Genomic DNA, 19,712 nt, shown 5'->3' with positions numbered 1-19,712 from the left:
TGAGATGGAGACTTGAAAGAGTGATAGGGACTCCATGAGAAGAAATATCTCAAACCCCTGGATACTTTTTTATATAAACTATGTCATACCTGCTCGATTACACCTCCTTCATTCAATCTCCCTCTCAGATTCTTAACCCTCAATCCACAAGGAAAGGCTCCCTTGTGGTGTTCCTTACATGAAAAAGGGAAGATTCTCCCTTTGATTCTGGACAAGAACATGTTACTTTTGTGGAACTAACATTAGGGAAGCTTTGTGTTCCGCTTTTCAAATTTACTTCTTTACTAATAGCACATGTTAATTTTGTAATTAAAAATATAGGGAATTCTCTGGTGGTCCAGTGGTTAGGACTCAGCGCTTTCACTGCTGAGGGCCCGGGTTCGATCCCTGGTCCGGGAACTAAGATCCCACAAGCTGTGCCACCAAGAATAAATAAATAAATATAAATAAAAATAATAAAAATATAAAGAAGATATAGAAGAAATTGTCTCAAAAAAAAGAAAAAAATAATAATTTATCAAAATTTCAAGAATGCATTATCTATGACCTAAATGTTCCACTTTTAGACATTTAACCTACAGAAATACAGTCCTCCCAGAGGTGCACGCGAATATATTCCACCTCTTTTATAATAGTGAAACAGTGAGAGCAACAAAATGTCCATTAAAACTCCAGTTATTTATTTTGTTATATGTAGGTAATCTCACTAATAATCAAAACTACTCTGAAGTAGGTGTTATTATCTTTTTTATTAAAGAGAAGGAAGCCAAGGCTTTAAGAGGTTAAATATATTTCCCAGTGACAAATAGCTAGTATGTACTGAATATGGTGAGTGCAATTCTGACCCAAGTCTGAGTGACTCTAAAGCCTTTGTGTAGCTTGGGGACAGTTACACTACCAGTAAACATAAGGGTGTGGATTTGGAATCCAGGAATTCAGACTCCAGTGAAGTTGTTTCGAATATTTTAGTACTACAAAAACTTTGCCATAATGACTAACCTTGTGTGTATGTTGTTTTATACCTATGAAGGTACATTTGAAAGGTAATTTCCTATAATTGTGATTCAAAAGAAAAATGCATAAGAATTTTGTTAAGATATTTCCTAATTCCGCAGAAACTCTATCACATTGTTTATTCAGGAGCAATGTATGAAAGGGCCTGTTTTCTCACATTGCTACCAATCCTTTTAATTTTTGCCAATCTGACAAGATATGGTGTTTTGGTGTAGTCTTCATTATATTTTCTCTTGTTAACAGCTAAGCTTACTCTAATTATGTTTTGTCCTCTTTTTCATCAAACTTTTGATAATTTTTTCCCTACATTTTAAGAAAAAATTAACCTTTTATCTATAATATAATTTGAAAATATTTCTCCCCAGTTTGCCATTGACTTTTGACTTTGTTTATGGTGGGGTTTTTTTCCTGTGGAAAAAAAGGGAGGCATGGTTTTTGTTTGTTTGTTTGTTTTACTGGAAGATTATAATTATAGAGATGTCTCAGTGAAAGAGACATATAAACAGAACACTGAGTAAAAGGAGGGAGTGTGTCATTTAAAGATATAGGAAGTGAGCATTTCAGAGAATAAGATTAACAAGTACCAAGCCCTGAAGAGGAAATGAACTTGCTGTATCTGCAAAACAACCAGAAGGCCTGTGTGACTTGAGTGGCATAACTGTATTTAAAGCAATGTCTACAAAGATTTGTAAATGCATTTAATTTTGATATTTCAAAATTATATTTGGTTCAATTCAGTTACTGTAAACACTAGATTAAAATACTTTTCTTTTGATTCTTGTTTTCTTCCTATTTCTTGATAGAGAAACAAAATTGGAGTATAATCCATGCAATAGGCTTAGGTCTCAAGACAACTTTTTATTAATTATGAGGTGATGAGCTATTGAGTTGGATGAGCTATTAATAATTAAAACAACAATACAAGTAAAGCTATTATTTGTAAAGCATTTATTATATGCCAAGCACTATTATATGATATATATGTGAATATATACATATATATGCATATCTTATATATGTATATTTCTCATCAAATCATTAAGAGAAAGGTACTATTAGTATTTCCCTTTTAACTGTGAGAAAGTTGAAACCTAGAGAGGTGAAGTAACTTGCCCAAAGTCACATAGTATACAGAAGAGTCAGAATTCCAACAAAAATCCAGAACCCCAAAACTTAACCGCTACTCCTGTTTTCTCCTCCACATAATAAATGTTAATAACTTCTCTCTCTAATTCTCATTATACTATCTCTAGGATAAAGAAAGTTATGCAGAAAGCTATGTGGAAAGAAGAAAGAGCAAAATGAACTGAACAATCATTGAATGCTTAATATGTAATAGATAAATGATGTTACATCATTCTCATCTTATTTACGGATGAGTAGAAAAGGAAGTTCATTGGGATTATGCAACCTCTAAACTCATCGAATAAGTAAGTAGTAGATCCAGGCTTTAAGTCAAAGCCTGGCCTCACACCTAACACAGTTCTCTCCTCTACTTGACACTGAATCCCAGGGCTGAGAAGAGCTCACTCAAAGAAGAATAAATGTGAGCATAAAAGTGATATTAAAAAATCTTTAAAATAAGAATTTTATGCACATACACACATATTGCATATTTGCTATGAGCAGGTTCTTATGCTTTGGAGCAATAGAAATAAAAAGCCTTTCAAAATAACCTCTTTCCTCAAGGAATACATTCTAGACAGGGCAAAAAGGTACCCACATGAAAAAGATCTTTAATAAAACAAGAAGAAATAGTCTCAGGACCCAACAAAATAGTGATTTAGATGAAAAGAGGTGGAGAATCTTGAAAGATGGCTCTTTCACTGTGGGCTGAGTATGGAAGTGGGCAGCGTTGAGATGTGAGCTAGGTTTTTGAGGATGAATTGGACTTGGGATAAATTTCAGGCTGAATTGCTCTTCTCAATCTTCGAGGACATAAGGCTAGACTAATCTCTTGTGTCAATAAGTAATGATTAGTGGGCAAGCAACTAAGTTACATGTAAATGTTTATATTTCTTTAACAAGTTATTAAAGAATATGTAAGTCTATGTCTATTAGATAAGAGTAGGTATTTGACTTTTCATTTTAATGATGACTACAATTTTTAAATACAAAACATATTTGGTTAGAAAAGAGTACTCTATCTCTATACTATTATCTTTATTTTGAGGAAAGCTCTGTCTGGAACAGGTAACAGTGGCCCAGGCTTATTTGATAAAAGTTTTTGAAATGGTATGTTCACATTTAGCTGGTGATAAATGGATGTGTCCACCTACTGTGTATGCTACTGTGTGTTAGTGTCTCTGAACTTGGGTATTTAAATATGTGTAATTATGGACACGTGTAGCTGGTAATAAAAATAAGTGTCATCCCAGGGAACTATGAGTTTCTAGACATGACAGTTCTCAGGGGTTTCCATTGTGAGGAAGATATTGAAGTGGCAAATCTAAATGTCAAAATTATATGAGTGATCAGGTATCACATTTAGGAGAAAACGAAAGTGGATGCTGAGAAAAGTACTATTTAGGTAATAGATGCCAGATAAGTTATCACATTTCCCCTAGTTAGTTTTTCTTGAGATAGTGGGGGGATCAGAAGTTATTTGAATAATAGATGGAAGAAAGTGGGGTGGGTATTACTATACATTTTAAAGAAACTTAATCAAAGGTAGATTCGAGTAGAACATGTATTTAATTAATTGGAACATGGGTGAGAATAACACAGGGATAAATGGAAGATGTAGAGATGAGGAGGGGTGAATATAGAACAATTAATAGGTATAGAAAGGGATTAATTTGAGGTCAAGCTGGGAGCATTTATTTATATTTCTTGGCAAGATTTGAAAACATCTATTTAGCCCCTTCCAAAATCTGCTTGGTCCTCACTCCATAAATAATGGGATTGTGCATAGGTGGGATGACCACATAGAGGTTGGCCAGGAGGATATGGACATAGTGTGGGATGCGGCTTCCACCAAACCTATAGGCAAAGACAGAAAAGAGGGCAGGGATGTAGAAGAGTAGGATGACACAGACGTGGGAGCTACAAGTAATCAGGGCTTTGGAACGGGCATCTCAAGAAAGGAGGTGGAAGACAGCTCGGAGGATGTAAATGCAGGAAACAGTGATAAGGATGATGTCCAGGTCTGTGGAGAGTAGAGCAGCTGCCAACCCAAACCAGACGTTGATGGAGATCTCAGAATAGGACATACGGGCGATGCCCACGTGCTCACAAAATGTATGTGTAATGATGTTGATCTGGCAGTTGTGCAGGCGCTTGAGGAGAAAGATGGGTGGAAACATGATGATGAAGCTGTGGGCCAGCGTGGCAGCGACGATCTTCCCAATGACTGTGCTGGTGAAGATTGTGGCGTATCTCAAAGGGGCAGAGATGGCCATGTAGCGGTCAAAGGCCATGGCCAGGAGGACTGCAGAGTCAGCCACGAAAAGGAAGTGGATGAAGAACAACTGGGTGAGGCAGCCATCAAAGGAAATGTGGCTCCCTAGCCAGAAGTTAGCCAGTGCTTTGGGCATGGTGGAAGTGGAGAGCAAGATATCAGCACTGACCAACATGGACAGGAATATGTACCTGGGCTCCTGCAGGCTTGGCTGGGAGAGGATGACACAAATTAAAATGCCATTGCCTGCCAGAGCATCTACATACATGGTGCGGAAGAGGATGGAGAGCCAGATGTGTAGGTGCTCCAGCCCAGGGATGCCAATAAGGAAGCAGCCCACCAGGCAAGTATCAGAGTTGTTCACAGCAGCTGTGTTGTTAGCAGATAGAACGGCCATGATTTTCTGCAGAAACCTCACCTGTGCCATAAGGGAAAAATAGCTTCAGACTTCGTATATATTAGCAGAGTGCACATAAAGGTTTGCCATCAGCCACAAGGTCTGCACTCACTCACAGATCCTACAACCATGTTGGGCTCTGCACACAGGCATATTCTCTATAGGGAATCACACTCAACATCTGCACAAAGTACAGAGCTCTAGACCCCCACAGACAGGCTCTGTGTCCTTATTCAGAGGCCCCCCCATACAGTTATAAGACTTTCAGGCACCTGCAGGTCTCAAAAACATTGCCAGACTCTGTAGAGTACCACCAGTTTGGAAAAGAGCAGGAATAGCTAGAAAATCAAACAGTCTCTATGGGTATGTGAACTGTACTGAGCTCTGCAAAAGCCTCAGGTTCTCCCACAAAGGGCCACAGTCTCACACCAAAGAGCAATTGCCTCTGCCTGGTGGACTATGTGGAAAAGTAGGGTTGAGGGCAGTGGGCACTGCAGACCCTATGTCTCTTTTCCCCCAGTCACAGACGCTCTGACAACTACCAAAGCAGTGAAGGCTGCTCTGGCATTTACAAAGAACACTGGACAGGGTGTGAATAACTCTAGTTCAGAGATCTCTGTCAATTAGACTCTGTGATTTTGGACAAGTCGCTGTCTTTTCTGAGATACAATTTTCTTTTTTTTGATTTTTAAAAAGATTTTTAAAATTTATTTTTTAATTGAAGTATAGTTGATTTACAATGTTGTGTTAATTTCTGCTGTACAGCAAAGTGATTCAGTTATACATATATGTAAGTTATTTTTCATATTCTTTTCCATTATGGTTTATCTCAGGATATTGAATATAGCTCCCTGTGCTATACAGTAGGACCTTGTTGTTTATCCATTCTATATGTAATAATTTGCATCTCCTAACACCAAACTCCCTGTCCACCCCCCTCCCCCTTGGCAACCACAAGTCTGTTCTCTATGTTTGTGAATCTGTTTCTGTTTTGTAGAGAAGTTCATTTGTGTCATATTTTAGATTTCACATGTAAGTGATATCATATGGTATTTGTCTTTCTCTTCTGAGAAGCAATTTTCTGATCTTGAAAATAACATAATTGTTTTTCTATCGGTGTGTTAAATTAAATTTTGTCTGTGGAAGCCTTATTAAATTGTGTGGTGCTTCCTGAGTCACCTATGTGGCGCTGAAGTGTGATGCTATCACCCAGAACACGAAGCAAGGTGTGGAACAATGCTTTTCAAAGTGCGGTCCCCAGACCACCATCAACAGCGTCACCAGGGAACTTGCAAGTTCTGGGACGCTACCACACGCCTAATGAAACAGAAACTCTGAGGTCAGAGCAAAAATCTCTAGTTAAGCGAGATCACCAGGTGATTCTGATTCATGTGAAAGTTTGTGAACCACTGATGTAAGAACGTCTTTACTTTCTTCCCTATCTGGTCTAGATGTCTATCTCACAGGACCGATAACTTCTCAGTCCCAATTAGTTTCTGCTGCATTCTCTGTGAAAATGCTCAGGTTTCAGCTAAATCTAACCAGTGCTTTCCTCAGCTCGCATAGTCAGGATGTGAAGAAAATGACATAATCATACCAATAGCCTTTATTACATGTTAGGCTACTTTACCCCTCCTCAGTCCTATTAAATTATTCTCACAACGACCATACAACTTTTACCACTGCCCAGGTTCTTGTTCCTCCCTACGTTCCCTCCTACTTACCTGAGATTTCGAGACTGTCAGGAGGCAACTCCTCGTCTTTTTATTCCACTCCTGTAAATTGATCTTATCTCTGAAAGCAACCTCTTCTCTTGTCCTTCACTCTCAGAGGAAGTAGTGTTGATGTCTCTCCTGCATTTCGATGTTTCCTACCTTAGGGCTGTAATATATTTTACTTTACCTAGGCACGAGAAAGCCCCCTAAAGTAGTTTATGTATTTGTTTATTTGTTTATTTATTTAGAGAGTACAAAGACAATATAAATCAATTATATTTTTTATGCTAGCAGCAAACAACCATAAAATTAAATTGAACATTTTCTTTTTATATTTAACTCAAATTGTCAAAGCCTCTACACAAAGAATTACAAAATATTGCCAGAAGAGATTTTTTTTTAATGTAAATAAATGGAGAAGTACACCATGTACACAGATCAGAAGTCCTGATGGATTGTTAAAATATCAATTTTCTCAAAATAAATATGTAGTTTTAAAGTTTAATTTTTCCAGCTTTATTGAGGTATAATTGACAAATAAAAACTGTATATAATTAAGTGCACAACATGATAATACATGTATACATTGTGAAATGATTACCACAATCAGGTTAATTAACACTTCCTTTACCTCACACAGTTGTCATTTTATTTTTGTGGACTTAAATTATTTTTAAAACAACCTGGATATACAGACACACATGCACAAAAAAACACAAAAACTCCACAAATGTACATATATAGATACTTGCATGCATGCATATGTTTATGAACATGCACATGTATATACATACGTATGTATGTATATTTTCAAGAATAATTTTACCACTTATTCTCTGAATTTACTTTCTTTCCTACCTCATCAGGGACTTTGTTCCATCAATTATCCCCCCTCTTATTTACCAGCAGTTACTCCTAATTTCCTGAATCTTTACTTATGAAAATTCAAATATTTTTAATCTTAAAAGCAATCAAAGGGCTTCCCTGGTGGCGCAGTGGTTAAGAATCTGCCTGCCAGTGCAGGGGACACGGGTTCAAACCCTGGTCCAGGAAGATCCCACGTGTCGTGGAGGAACTAAGCCCATGCGCCACAACTACTGAGCCCGTGTGCCACAACTACTGAGCCCGCGCTCTGCAACAGGAGAAGCCACTGCAATGAGAAGCCTGCACACCGCAACAAAGAGTAGCCCCCTCTCGCCACAACTAGAGAAAAGCCCGCGCACAGCAGTGAAGACCGAACACAGCCAAAAATAAAAAAAATAAAATAAAAAACAAACAAAAAAATTAACAACTACAATACAAATATCCTATTCACCTAGCCTGTCTCACTTCTTCCTTCAAAATCACACCTTTCATTAGATACTTCTTTTGGCTTTGATTTCTTTACCATCCACTGGTTCTTCTCTTGTCCCTGACCTTCCTTTTTAGGCCTCATAAAGGGTTCATCTGTCCCTGAAAGAAGGTTTACTTTTGGTATTTTCTATTGGGGTCTCTATGCTCCCCTCACTCTTCACTCTACCCGGCCCATCTTGTCACCTGCTTTGGTTTCATTTAGCATGCTTGTGCTGAGACATTCCAAATCTATAGTTGCCATTTATAATGCTTTTCAGGCTCCAGATCTACTTATCCAAAGACCTCCCAACTGGTCTTCTAGCCTGTAGTCCTTCCAGTCTCTAAACCAGCCTCCATATATAAATTGCGTTTCCAAAAGGTAATTTTGAGCACACTACTTACTCGATCACAGATAATAATTTCCCATTGCCTAATAGATTCATACACACATACTATGCTTTCTCCACTGATACTGGTTCAGATGCATGTCTCTGAACTGGCTCTTTTATAAATTCCACTTCCTCTATCCCCAACCTCCCCTTTAATCTAGCCAGTTCATATTTCTCATTCAGGAAGACTTTCCTCATTTCCCAAGGCTGGGTTATGTACTTCCTCTGTACTCCTATATTCCCCTGCAGTTATCTACTTCTCTCTCTAGGATTTATCACACTGAAATATTTTCAGCCCCAATATATTATGAGCTCCCTAAAGGTCAGGCTGTGTCTTATTCACTGGTGTCTGGGATAGAGTTGACATGTAGTGTATGTTTAAAAAAATGATCAAAATAGGTAAGTTCCCACCCATTCAGCCATGTGAGTTCACACTGTGAAGGACACATACAAATATCATAAAAATCATGGATTTATAATCATAGATATTCTGTCCTCACATTCTTCTCTTGTCTGTAGTTGTCATTCATTGTGCTCATTCTTTCTGCAGCATTGTTCAACGTGTTCATCCTCTACTGCATGCTCCCACCTTTGTCAGTCACATCAGCACCTGCATAAACTTTTCTTCTCTGATTTCAGTTCTTTTTCTAAATTATCAGCTTCCCAGACAGACTCTGTTTACATTATCTCTCCATCATTCATTTATGTGACTTCTGTTTTCCTCCAATTCATGTACCCATTGATGTTGCCACACCCTCAAACCAGGGAGCAACCTCAGGCACTCTGCTTAAAGTTTGTCTCTCTGGCAGCCTCTTTTTTCAGAACTTCCACTTTTTATTTTTTAAATTTTTTAAATAAATTTATTTATTTTATTTATTTATTTTTTTGGCTGCATTGGGGCTTTGTTGCTGCACATGGGCTTTCTCTAGTTGCGGCGAGTGGGGGCTACTCTTCATTGCATTGCACGTGCTTCTCATTGTGGTGGCTTCTCTTGTTGCAGACCATGGGCTCTAGGCATGTGGGCTTCAGTAGGTGTGGCACAAAGGCTCAGTAGTTGTAGCACACAGGCTCTAGAGCGCAGGCTCAGTAGTTGTGCTGCACGGGCTTAGTTGCTCCACGGCATGTGGGATGTTCCCAAACCGGGGATCGAACCCACGTCCCCTGCATTGGCAGATGGCTTCTTAACCACTGAGCCACCAGGGAAGTCCAGAACTTCCACTTTTTAAATGGCCAGTTTCCTTGCCCACTGATTCCTGCTTCTGTCCTCTTTGGAAAAATTACCAGAAAAAGTATCCCTTATATTTCAATGAATTCCTTTTTCCACTTGTTTTTGAATCCTTTACCTGACTGCTCTGTCTAGGAACATTGTTCTTTTTAAGTGGTCCCCCAAATGCAGTAGAATAACTACTACCTGTTTGTCAATGTTTGAAGACAGAACCTCTGTATCACTTATGATCCCTGCATCCTCCTTAGGAGCCAAGGATCACTTACTCATCAATCTCCTCATCCTCACTTGGAAAGTGACCCTCCAAACTGCCCTTCTCCCATCTGACTTCCCAGGAAAACACAATTCATTCCAGCTACCCTAGACAATTTTTTCCAACAGCCTTCCATTCCTCCTTGAACATTGCCACAGAACTTTCCTATTACCTGGTTCCTATTCTCCATCCATCTGGCCATATTAATAACCTTCTCTCCTTCCAGAAATATCTGACCCAGACTTACCTCTCCATTGCAACCTTCTCAGACTTACAGTTTCTCAATTCAGTATTTCATACACAGCTTAGGCTTCCTTAATATATAGAATTGAATCGCACACCTTGCCTCATATGGTGTTTATTCCCTCCTCTCCTTCGGGAGCAGAGATTCTCCTCCCTTTGTGTCCTTCCCTTCCTCAGCTCCAACTTCATCCTCTACCATTCAGGCCAATATGCCTCTGTTCAACACAAGGATCTAAGGCACATAGGGATATTGTTTGGCACAGAGCCAGATAGAAGAGAGCTATTGTTAGACACTCTGAGCATCTAAGTGGGGGTGGTCAGCACCAACTCTGAGTCTCTTAGCCTGAATGTTTCACTGAACTTGCTTTTGCATTTCCCATTCCAATACTAGATCCCTTTCACGCTTTCAGTGCTACTCCTCCTCTCTTTCTCTCTTCTCATTGTCCTTCCTAAAGCATTTCCTCTTAGGCTTCTTTCATTCATAACCTTCCTAGTGTCTGTTTTCAAATCCTTGTTTATTTTTCACCTTGGGCTTCCCTGGTGGTGCAGTGATTGAGAATCCGCCTGCCAATGCAGGGGACATGGGTTCAAGCCCTGGTCTGGGAAGATCCCACATGCCACAGAGCAAATAAACCTGTGCACCACAACTACTGAGCCTGTGCTCTAGAGCTTGGGAGCCACAACTACTGAAGCCCGCGCACCACAACTACTGAAGCCCACTCTCCTAGAGCCCGTGCTCCACAACAAAAGAAGCCACCACAATGAGAAGCCTACACACCACAATGAAGAGTAGCCCCCACTCGCCGCAACTAAAGAAAGCCCGCGTGCAGTAACGAAGACCCAACGCAGCCAAAAATTAATTAATTAATTAATTTTTAAAAAAAGCATGTTGTAATCATCTCATCTTAAGAAAAAACAACAACAACAACAAAGCCTTTATTCCCCCATTTCTATGCAGCCGTCTGTCTTTTCTCATTTACAGTACTCTTATTGGATTCACTTTCTTTCCTATGCATTTACATTTAAACCCACACCAATCAGGTTTTCTGTCCCCACCACTCTTCCAAATTGGCCTCATCGTGGCCCCCAATCTAACCTGTCTCTCTTGTTCAAATCCAGTGATCAATTCTCCGTCCTCATCTTTTTGACGTACCAGGATCATTTGACACAGTTGGTTACTCTCTCCTTTTTTTGAAACTCTTCTCCTTCTTCATTTGGCTTCTTTCTCTCTCTAACTTCTTTTTCTGACTTAATGTTTTATTTCTTCTCAATTTCCTTTGTTGAATTCATCTAACCTTCCAGACTTCTAAATATTGTACTATCCATGACTCAGTTTTTTCTCACCTCTATCCTTTTACTATGCTCACTAATTGCACAATTCTAAATGCTCTGTTGTTGCTGATGAACTCTAGACTCACAATGTTGAACTACCTTCCTACACTTTCATTTGGATGTGAAATAGACATCTTAAATATATGTAAAACTGAACTCAATTTTCCATTTAACAACCTTATTTCCTGGTCTTTTTTACCTCAACAAATAGCCAATCCATTCTTTGAATTTTTCTGGGGGATAATAATAATGGGAAAAAAAATTAAAAGTTTATTTCATCCTGAACCTCTCTTTCATACTCCAGATCCTACCCATTAGAAAGTCAATATGTTGAAATATAAAAAAAGAATTCATGGCTAATGTTGAATCAGAGAGGAAACAGGAACATATGATGCCAGGAAGAGGCTCAACTGGCAAGTAGCTGAATTTGGGTTTTCATGGGCACACAAGGGATTAAGGACCTTTCCTTAATTGTCCAATCCCAGTCTGAGTCTCCACATACCACATACCAGCTGTGTGAAAGCTGAACTCTTGGCTTGAGAAGGAAGGGTCAGCCCAGGCCCCTCACTATGAAGAAGGCAATTGAGACAAAGGAAATGGAAGAGTTGAAGGGTGGGGGGAGATGAAGCCCACAGGGATTCAGAGCACCTTGGAGAAGTCTCAAAAATCCATTGTATGAGGCGGTGATGTCGGTGCTGAGGTCACAGAGGAGACCTGATGGAGTGAGTTCTGGCTTAGAAGGCTTCAGTGGTGGCTGTTCAGCAAGATGAGGGCAGTTTCGAGCCTTGTATAAGAGGAAGGACGGGGCCACAGCTGACTGGTATGTTTCCCCAAACTGGGCCCTTCATGCTGCCCTTGCCCCTTCACTCATCAACTACAGACCTCTTTCCCAGGGCCTCAGGTTTCCCTCCCATGACCCCCGACATCTCTCAAACCCAACATCTTCCCAAAGCATCCTATCCCAGGGACCTCATAACCCCTTCCATGTGGACCTTCCCGTTTCCCCACCCTGAGATCCCAGATCCTCTTCCTGCTCACCTTTCCTACTTTCACCACTGCCCAAAAGGCTGATCTCTGTCTCCCATCCCCATCCCCCTAGCCGTGTTCCCACAGACCTGGGCCTCCTGCTGCCCACCATGGCCAAAAGTGGAGAGGCCCTGCCACAGGGCAGCCCAGTGCCGGTCCAGGGTCCTCCCCTCATCAAGGTGACCGTGAAGACGCCCAAGGACAAGGAGGATTTCTCAGTTACAGACACTTGCACCATCCAGCAGCTGAAGGAACAGATATCCCAGCGCTTTAAGGCCCACCCTGATCAGCTGATCCTCATCTTTGCTGGCAAAATCCTCAAGGACCCTGACTCACTGGCACAGTGTGGGCTCCGAGACGGCCTCTCTGTCCACCTGGTCATCAAGATGCAGCGCCGTCCTGTGGGCACTGCGTGCCCAGCTGCTTCAGTCCCTACCGCAGCCCCAAGCCCTGGATCGCTCCCTCAGCCAAGCTCCATTTGCCCAGCAGACAGGCTACCCACCTCTAGCTTAGGTGTCCTCACAGGCCTCAACGGGCTAGGCCTGACCTCTGGTAGTTTCCCCGACCAGCCAAGCTCACTGATGTGGCAGCATGTGTCTGTGCCTGAGTTTGTGTCTCAGATCATTGATGACCCCTTCATCCAGGGTCTGCTGTCCAACACAGGCCTGGTGCGCCAGCTGGTTCTTGACAACCCCCACATGCAGCAGCTGATCCAGCACAACCCTGAGATTGGGCACATTCTCAACAACCCTGAAATCATGCGGCAGACGATGGAGTTTCTATGCAACCCTGCCATGATGCAAGAGATGATGCGTAGCCAGGACCGGGCCCTCAGCAACCTGGAGAGCATCCCTGGTGGCTACAGTGTGCTCCGTACCATGTATACAGATATCATGCACCCAATGCTTAATGCAGTGCAGGAGCAGTTTGCTGGCAATCCCTTTGCTACCACCACTACTGCTAATGCTACCACCAGCAGCAGCAAACCTTCAAGGATGGAGAACTGTGACCCTCTCCCCAACCCCTGGGCTTCCACATTTGCAGGCTCAGCTGGTAGGAGAGGCAGGAGGCCTGGGCACCAGGATGTATCCGAACTTAGAAACAGGGTTTCCAATATCCTAGGTAATATAAGGCTCTATGACTATCTCCAGCAATTACATGAGAGCCCCCTGTCCCTGGGAACCTATCTGCAGGGGATTGCATCTACCCTCAGCCCAAGCCAAGAACCACCACCACCACCACCAGGAAGCCAAGTTCCCCCAACTTCACCCTCATCCCAGGAACTTGAGTCAGGCCAGCCTCTCCCCAGGGAGTCAGTAGCAATCAAGGGGAAGCCCTCCTGCCCCTCATTCCTGAGATATCCCACGGAGAGCAGTGCTAGAAGAGATGGAAGCCAAGATGGTGCAGGGAATGGCTCCACTGCCCACAGCACCAACAAGCCTGATCTTGTCTCCAGGCTGGAGCGTGCTGCCAACAAGGTCCCATTTGTTCCTTCCCCACCTTCACCCACGGCAGCTACCGCTGGAACCCCTGAGCATGTCTGGCTGCCGCCACCAGCTTATCCAAGATCTCTGAGGCCAGCCGGAATGAATCAGGCCCCACAGTTGCAGGACGAGATGCGCTGGCCGCCGCCACTGCTGCTGCACCTTCAGGCAGCCGCGGCAAACCCTCGTGCGATGCACGCCTTGCTGCAGATTGAGCAGGGTCTGCAGATCCTGGCTACTGAAGCCCCTCGCCTCCTCCTCTTGTTCATGCCTTGCCTAGCAGGGCTGGGAAGTATGGCAGGAAGCACAGAGCCTCGAGAGGGTGCCCCTATGCCTGCGGATGCTCCCCTAGCCCCAGCTCCTGAGGTTCCCTCAGCACGAGGCTCTGCGGAGCTGGGCCCCCGCTCCATGCCCTTCCTCCAGATGTTGCAAGCCCTAGCTGGCGCCAATCCCCAGCAGCTGCAGCCCGAGACTCACTTCCGGGTGCAGCTAGAGCAATTGCGGGCCATGGGCTTCCTGAATCCTGAAGCCAATCTGCAGGCCCTCATTGCCACCGGAGGTGACGTAGATGCTGCTGTGAAGAAGCTGAGGCAGCTGAAGGAGCCCTAGTGGTTCAGACCGTATCTTTTCCTCTGTGCCTTTTCCCCCATATGCCCTACCCTAACTGCCCCATTCTTGAATGCAGCTGCACTGTGAACCAAATTTACTATGATGCCCTTTACTGTGGAGACAATGTTGTTCCAGAGTCACTGGGAAGAATGAGAGCCAGAACGGGGTAGGGGTGCTGTGAGTGACCCAGCCATCCCTGCCACCGTACCATCGTGGGACCCCAGTCTGAGCTCTGCTAATGCCTATCTTGAGATGCAATTACATCCAATCTCCAGTGTCATCTGCTGCCTGAGTCTGATTTTTTGTGGGCTATGAGAAAAGGGGGGGTGTATAGGAGAAGAGGTGGTGGTTAAGAGCCGTCTCTGCATGGATGGGAGGGCTTGGATGGGAAACCAAAAGGTTTCAAGTTAGAAGATTCAGAGGCACGGGGAACAGAGGAGGGTGAGCTGAAGACTGCAGCTTTCCTGGTGTCCTTCCAAAGGTCCCCCCCAGATTTGGTGTCCTGTAGGAGCTGCCACCATGCACTCTGTGTTCTTTGGGGCTCTCTACCATCAGCCAGACTGAAAAGTGGGCACAGCTTCTTATTTTTATTGCCTCTGAACACTATCCTACAGGCGGCTCTCACTTTTGGGATTTGATTCTGATCTCTGAGTGGATAGCAATAGAGCAAGAATCAGGCTGAGTTCTAAGATTCCCTGATCGCACCAAGTTTACAAAGTTACTGTCCCTGGTAGCCAGATTTATAGTTGATTCCACTGCCATGGACCCAGCTTGTTCTGGATTTTGTCTTTCTTGCAATATCTAGCTCAGAAATTGAGGACCTACCCTGTGCTCAGCATTCTGCTAGGGATTAGGAATTCAACGTGAGTAAAAGAGGCATGGTCCTGCCCTCATGAGTGTATGACGGTAGCTGGAACTGTTCAAACAGTACTAATTTTATATAACCACAAACTATGATAAGTGCTATAAAAGACAGGGAACTGTGAAATAGCGTAACAGAGACTTGGTCTAGTCTAGGGAGAGAGGGAAGGGTTCTGTGAGCAGGTACTCCCATCTAAAATCTGAAAAGTGGTCAGAATGAAGTAGGTAAAGATTCGAGAGGGGAGGGAAAAGTATTCCCGCAGAAGAACCATTATGTACAAAGGCGCCGAGGCAGGGTGTGCATAGCACACAGGAAGTGCTCTCAGCATCTCAGACTCAATTCTCATTTGCCCTCAGGGATGCTTCCCAATACCCATGCGCTTCTGGGGCAAAAGTGTTACAATCGATGAGTCAAGTGAGTGAACCATGCCTTCCAGCAAATAAATGTGCCAGTGGGCTCACACAGGTAAACACGCTATGGAGTAATACACTGACACAAAATGCATATTCACCCTTTAATACACCTTCACATGGGCACACTTTTGTGCCCGCGTATGAGCATACACACAAAACACAGTCTGTTAGAGTTTTATCACCGATGGGGGTATAAACAAACAAGCAAAAATCTAGTGCTATATTCTTGTCAAGGAACGAAAAGGGTCTTTGAAAGAGGATACCACTATAGTAAAAGTGGCCATGGTGTGTGTTTAAAAGTCAGAGACTCAGTGTTGGGGGTCCTTTTAGGGAGAAACAGGTTCTGCCTGGAACCTAGGATGCTTGGACCAACCTGTCTTTACCTTTTAGCTACCAGCACATGGCTTAGAGATGAAATGAGCTTTGGGGGCAACTTTCTCCCATTGTTTTCTGTTTTAATCTCTAGGTAAAGCACAAGGCTTCAAACCTCCTTTCTATCCCTTCTTCACTCCCCATTAGTGAGGGAGTGCTTGTCCAGATCAAATGAACTGTTGTTTCTGGTGGGGCTAGGGGAAAGGCAGACGAAAGTCTTGCCTCTTCATTTCCTGCAACTAAGAAGTCTCTGGCACTGCTTCTGACCGCTGAAGTTGTACACTGTAATCTCTAATTTCAACCCTTGGAAGGCCAGGTAGGTCTGAGAAAAAATTCAGGGAAAGAAATGTTGCTTTTATTTCCCTTTCATATATATGGGCCACGAAAAGCCTGAGGATTCATGTGACGTAAATTCCAGCTCACCAGGGCAGACAGTAGGTGGGAATCTGGGTCTAAAAGTCCTGGGGAGAGAGGAGATCACTCATTTATTGGATTGTTTTCTGGTCCTCTCCTATGGAGAGCCCTCAACTGTTGATTGTGTGTTTGGAATCTTTGCTCTGGCCTCATTGGAGACTGAACCCAACAGCTCCATGTTCAGCTCTGTGGTGGTGTCCAAAGGAAGGAGGTTGCTGGGGTGGGGAAGGTCACTGTCCCCCACCTAGCAGCTGATGTAGGACCTGGCACATGGGAAACATTCAATAAATGATTGAATAAATGAATGTTGAATGATGAATGAAGAAATGAGTGACCAAATGAGAAAGTGGTTGAAGAGGTTAGGTAGATATGAATCAAATAAACAATCTCAGAGGACCAGGGCTTCTGCTTGGGAAAATAAAGACTGTTGGCGTTTGGGGAGGAGATGCCTGCAGGCTGATGTTACTGAAGTGGCAGGACTCCCATTTACAGACCCTGCTCTGACTCTCACACGACATCAGCAGTGGTCTCAGTCACATATCTGGGCCTTGAAAGGACCCCACACTAGGGGGTTGTGTGGATGGAAGAGAAGGAGAGTCATAGTTTTGGTCATATTGGGCCTAGTGTGACCTTGCTCTTCCCAAACAAAATGTACCCTTTCCTCAGACCAAGAGACTTTTTAGAAAGCCAAAGAGCAGTGAAGCTTGCAAAGCTGATTTGCATCACAAATAGCCAGCCCGGTAGTTGGATAGCAATTTAAGAGAAAGGTATTATCCAAAAACCAGAAAGTGCTTTTATGCAACTGTGTTCTTTATTTTTTAAGGATGTTCCCCTAATATCTCTGTCATAAATACATGGGTACATTTTTTCTAGATATTTTAGGGTTTCACTACTTACACTTAATTTTAAATAACAGTTAACATTATTGAGGCTTTCCTCTAGCCAGGCCCTATTCCAAGCTCTTTACATCTGAATCCACGCAATTGTCCTTTAATGCAAGTAAGTATTATTATTCCTAACTTCAGATGAGGAAAACTGAGGCATAAAGAGAGAGGAAGTACTTTGCTTACAGTTTTACAGCTCCTGCATAATAGAGCCAGGATTTGAAATTAGTGTACTTCCAGAGTCTACACTCTTAATTGCTGCACTGAATCAAGTTAATTAATGCTTTAATCCTTACCTCTAGAAAGTGAAGAGGGGTACGATTTGTGGTATTTCATTAGAATTTTTGCACCTCTGACTGCTGCAAGTATCTACACTGGATTGAAATATTTTCTTTACCGTATCCTGCATATGTGTACACGTGTATGTATTTTTGATGTTTTTTAATTTAATCTACTACTTCAATTTTAACTTTGAAATTTTTAATGACAAAACACTCAATGCTTGACTCATTATTCCTTTGCCAAATGCCGTTGTCCAATTTTGGTTATTTTTCTAAATATACTTTATAGTCGATGTCAAATTTCATAAAAGACCAAAGGAGATCTTGAATGGCTTTCTATTACATTCATAAATTAGAGGAGAATTGAGGGATTTGCAAGAGACAGTCTTTCCTTTTAAAACAGAGAATGTTTCCATTCAAATTTCACTTGTGTCTGTAGAAAGAACTGTCGTTTCTTCACATAAGTCTTACTCGGGTTTAAGCACTACATTTTTTTTTTTTGGTTATTTTGAGTGAAAATTTTTGCATTGTATTTTCAGAATGGATATTGCTGTGGTGAAACTATGCTGTCACCAGTTACACTATGAATTATTATTTTAGACAGTTTTTTTGATTCTCATGCAAGCAAACATGTGCATCCTTGAAAAATAAAACTTCCACTCTTCTAATAGTTAATTAGACCTCCTTTCTAGAAACGTAAGTTGATTTATTTTCACAGTTTGAGCTATATATATATGATAATATATATTATGCATAATATATATATTAGATAATGTAAATAATTAAAATAAGAATGTAAAAAACATCAATAATTCCACTACCCAGATAGCACTGCTAATAACACGATGGTTGTCTTTCCACATATTTTACAAAACTGTGATTATATTGTATATAGACTTTTACAACCTGCCTTTTCAACATGACAATACACCATGAAACTTTCCAAGTTATTAAGTAGCCTTTTGGAACTCATTAGTTTAATAAATAATTCCTAAACCCTTCTTATATGCCAGAAAATGTGCTTGGTAGTAGGAATACAATGGTGAACAAGATAGATATGGTTCCTGCTTGAAGAAGCTTACAATATTGTAGAGATAACAGACCTCCAAAAAAAAAAAGAAATAAAAGAGTAGCTAAAACAGAGCACTCACTGAGAACTAGGCCTGTTCTATAGACTCTATGCCTATTAACTCATTAAATTCTTACAACCCTATAAGGTAGGTATTATTATTAACCTATTTAACAGATGAGTAAAGCAAGGAATAGCTATGTGGGTCTAGTCCAAGGTTGCACAGCTAAAAAATGAAAGAGCTGGGATTTGGGCCAGTGCTTCTAGAGACAACACCTTTTATCTCTATTCTATATAACTTTCTATTATATAAATAATTATTGAACTACAATTCAAATTAACTTCATGCAGGGAATAAACAAGGCATTTTGCTAGTGTATATAAGGGAAGGAGGGATATAATTTTAGAAGGGTCAGAGCGTATCTCTCTGAAGGGAGTATTTATGCAGAGACTCGAAGGATAAGAGGAAGCCCAGACATTCAGAGAGCTGGGGGAAGAAAGTTTCAGGCAGAGGAGAAAGTATAAAAGAGTTCCCTGAGTTTGGTTAGAGCTCGATACATTTGAAGGGAAAGGAAAGAACGTCAGTGCGTCCAGAGTAGAGAGAATGAGAAGGAGAGTGCTTCAAGGTGAGGTGGGAAAGAGACGTGAGTGCAAAATCGCACAGGGTTTCGCTGTGAGTGTGGATTTTAGTCTCATCTGTGTGGAGCGTGAATGAGAGGGTAGCTGTGGTGACAGCTGAGTCAGGCAAAGACCCCTGCACTCATTCAGGTGAGAGACTGTGTTGGCTTAGACTAGGCTTCTCCACTGGGGCAGATGACAAGAAGTGGACACCTGAAAACATGTTTTGGAGACTGAATTGATAAAACTTTCTGATAAGATGGGGTGTGCAAGCTTAAGAAAAGGGAGGAATGAGAGATCCATTTATTTATTCAGCTAATATTAATTGAACACCCTCTCTATGCCAGGTCCTGTCCTATGTCCCAGAGATAGGAGGTGTT

General features: G+C 42.0%; 2 protein-coding genes across 2 annotated transcripts; one reads left to right on the top strand and one right to left on the bottom strand.

Annotated features, from left to right (window-relative positions):
* Window positions 1-3,833: 3,833 nt before the first annotated feature.
* On the bottom strand, window positions 3,834-4,841 carry LOC132369825 (olfactory receptor 52B6-like). Its single transcript, XM_059929510.1, is given in 1 exon segment — window positions 3,834-4,841. A coding segment is annotated over 1 exon segment (1,008 nt).
* A 7,595-nt stretch (window positions 4,842-12,436) lies between these two features.
* Window positions 12,437-14,249, top strand: LOC132369824 (ubiquilin-3-like). The gene is given in 2 exon segments (XM_059929508.1): window positions 12,437-14,218; window positions 14,220-14,249. Coding segments are annotated over 2 exon segments (1,812 nt in total).
* The last annotated feature ends 5,463 nt before the right edge of the window (window positions 14,250-19,712 follow it).

The sequence above is a fragment of the Balaenoptera ricei genome, chromosome 8 (genome assembly GCF_028023285.1).
Source record: "Balaenoptera ricei isolate mBalRic1 chromosome 8, mBalRic1.hap2, whole genome shotgun sequence".
Classification (NCBI taxonomy): Eukaryota; Metazoa; Chordata; class Mammalia; order Artiodactyla; family Balaenopteridae; genus Balaenoptera; species Balaenoptera ricei.
The sequence above is the reverse complement of the archived record's forward strand: the minus strand, read 5'-3'. Positions and strand labels throughout refer to the sequence as shown.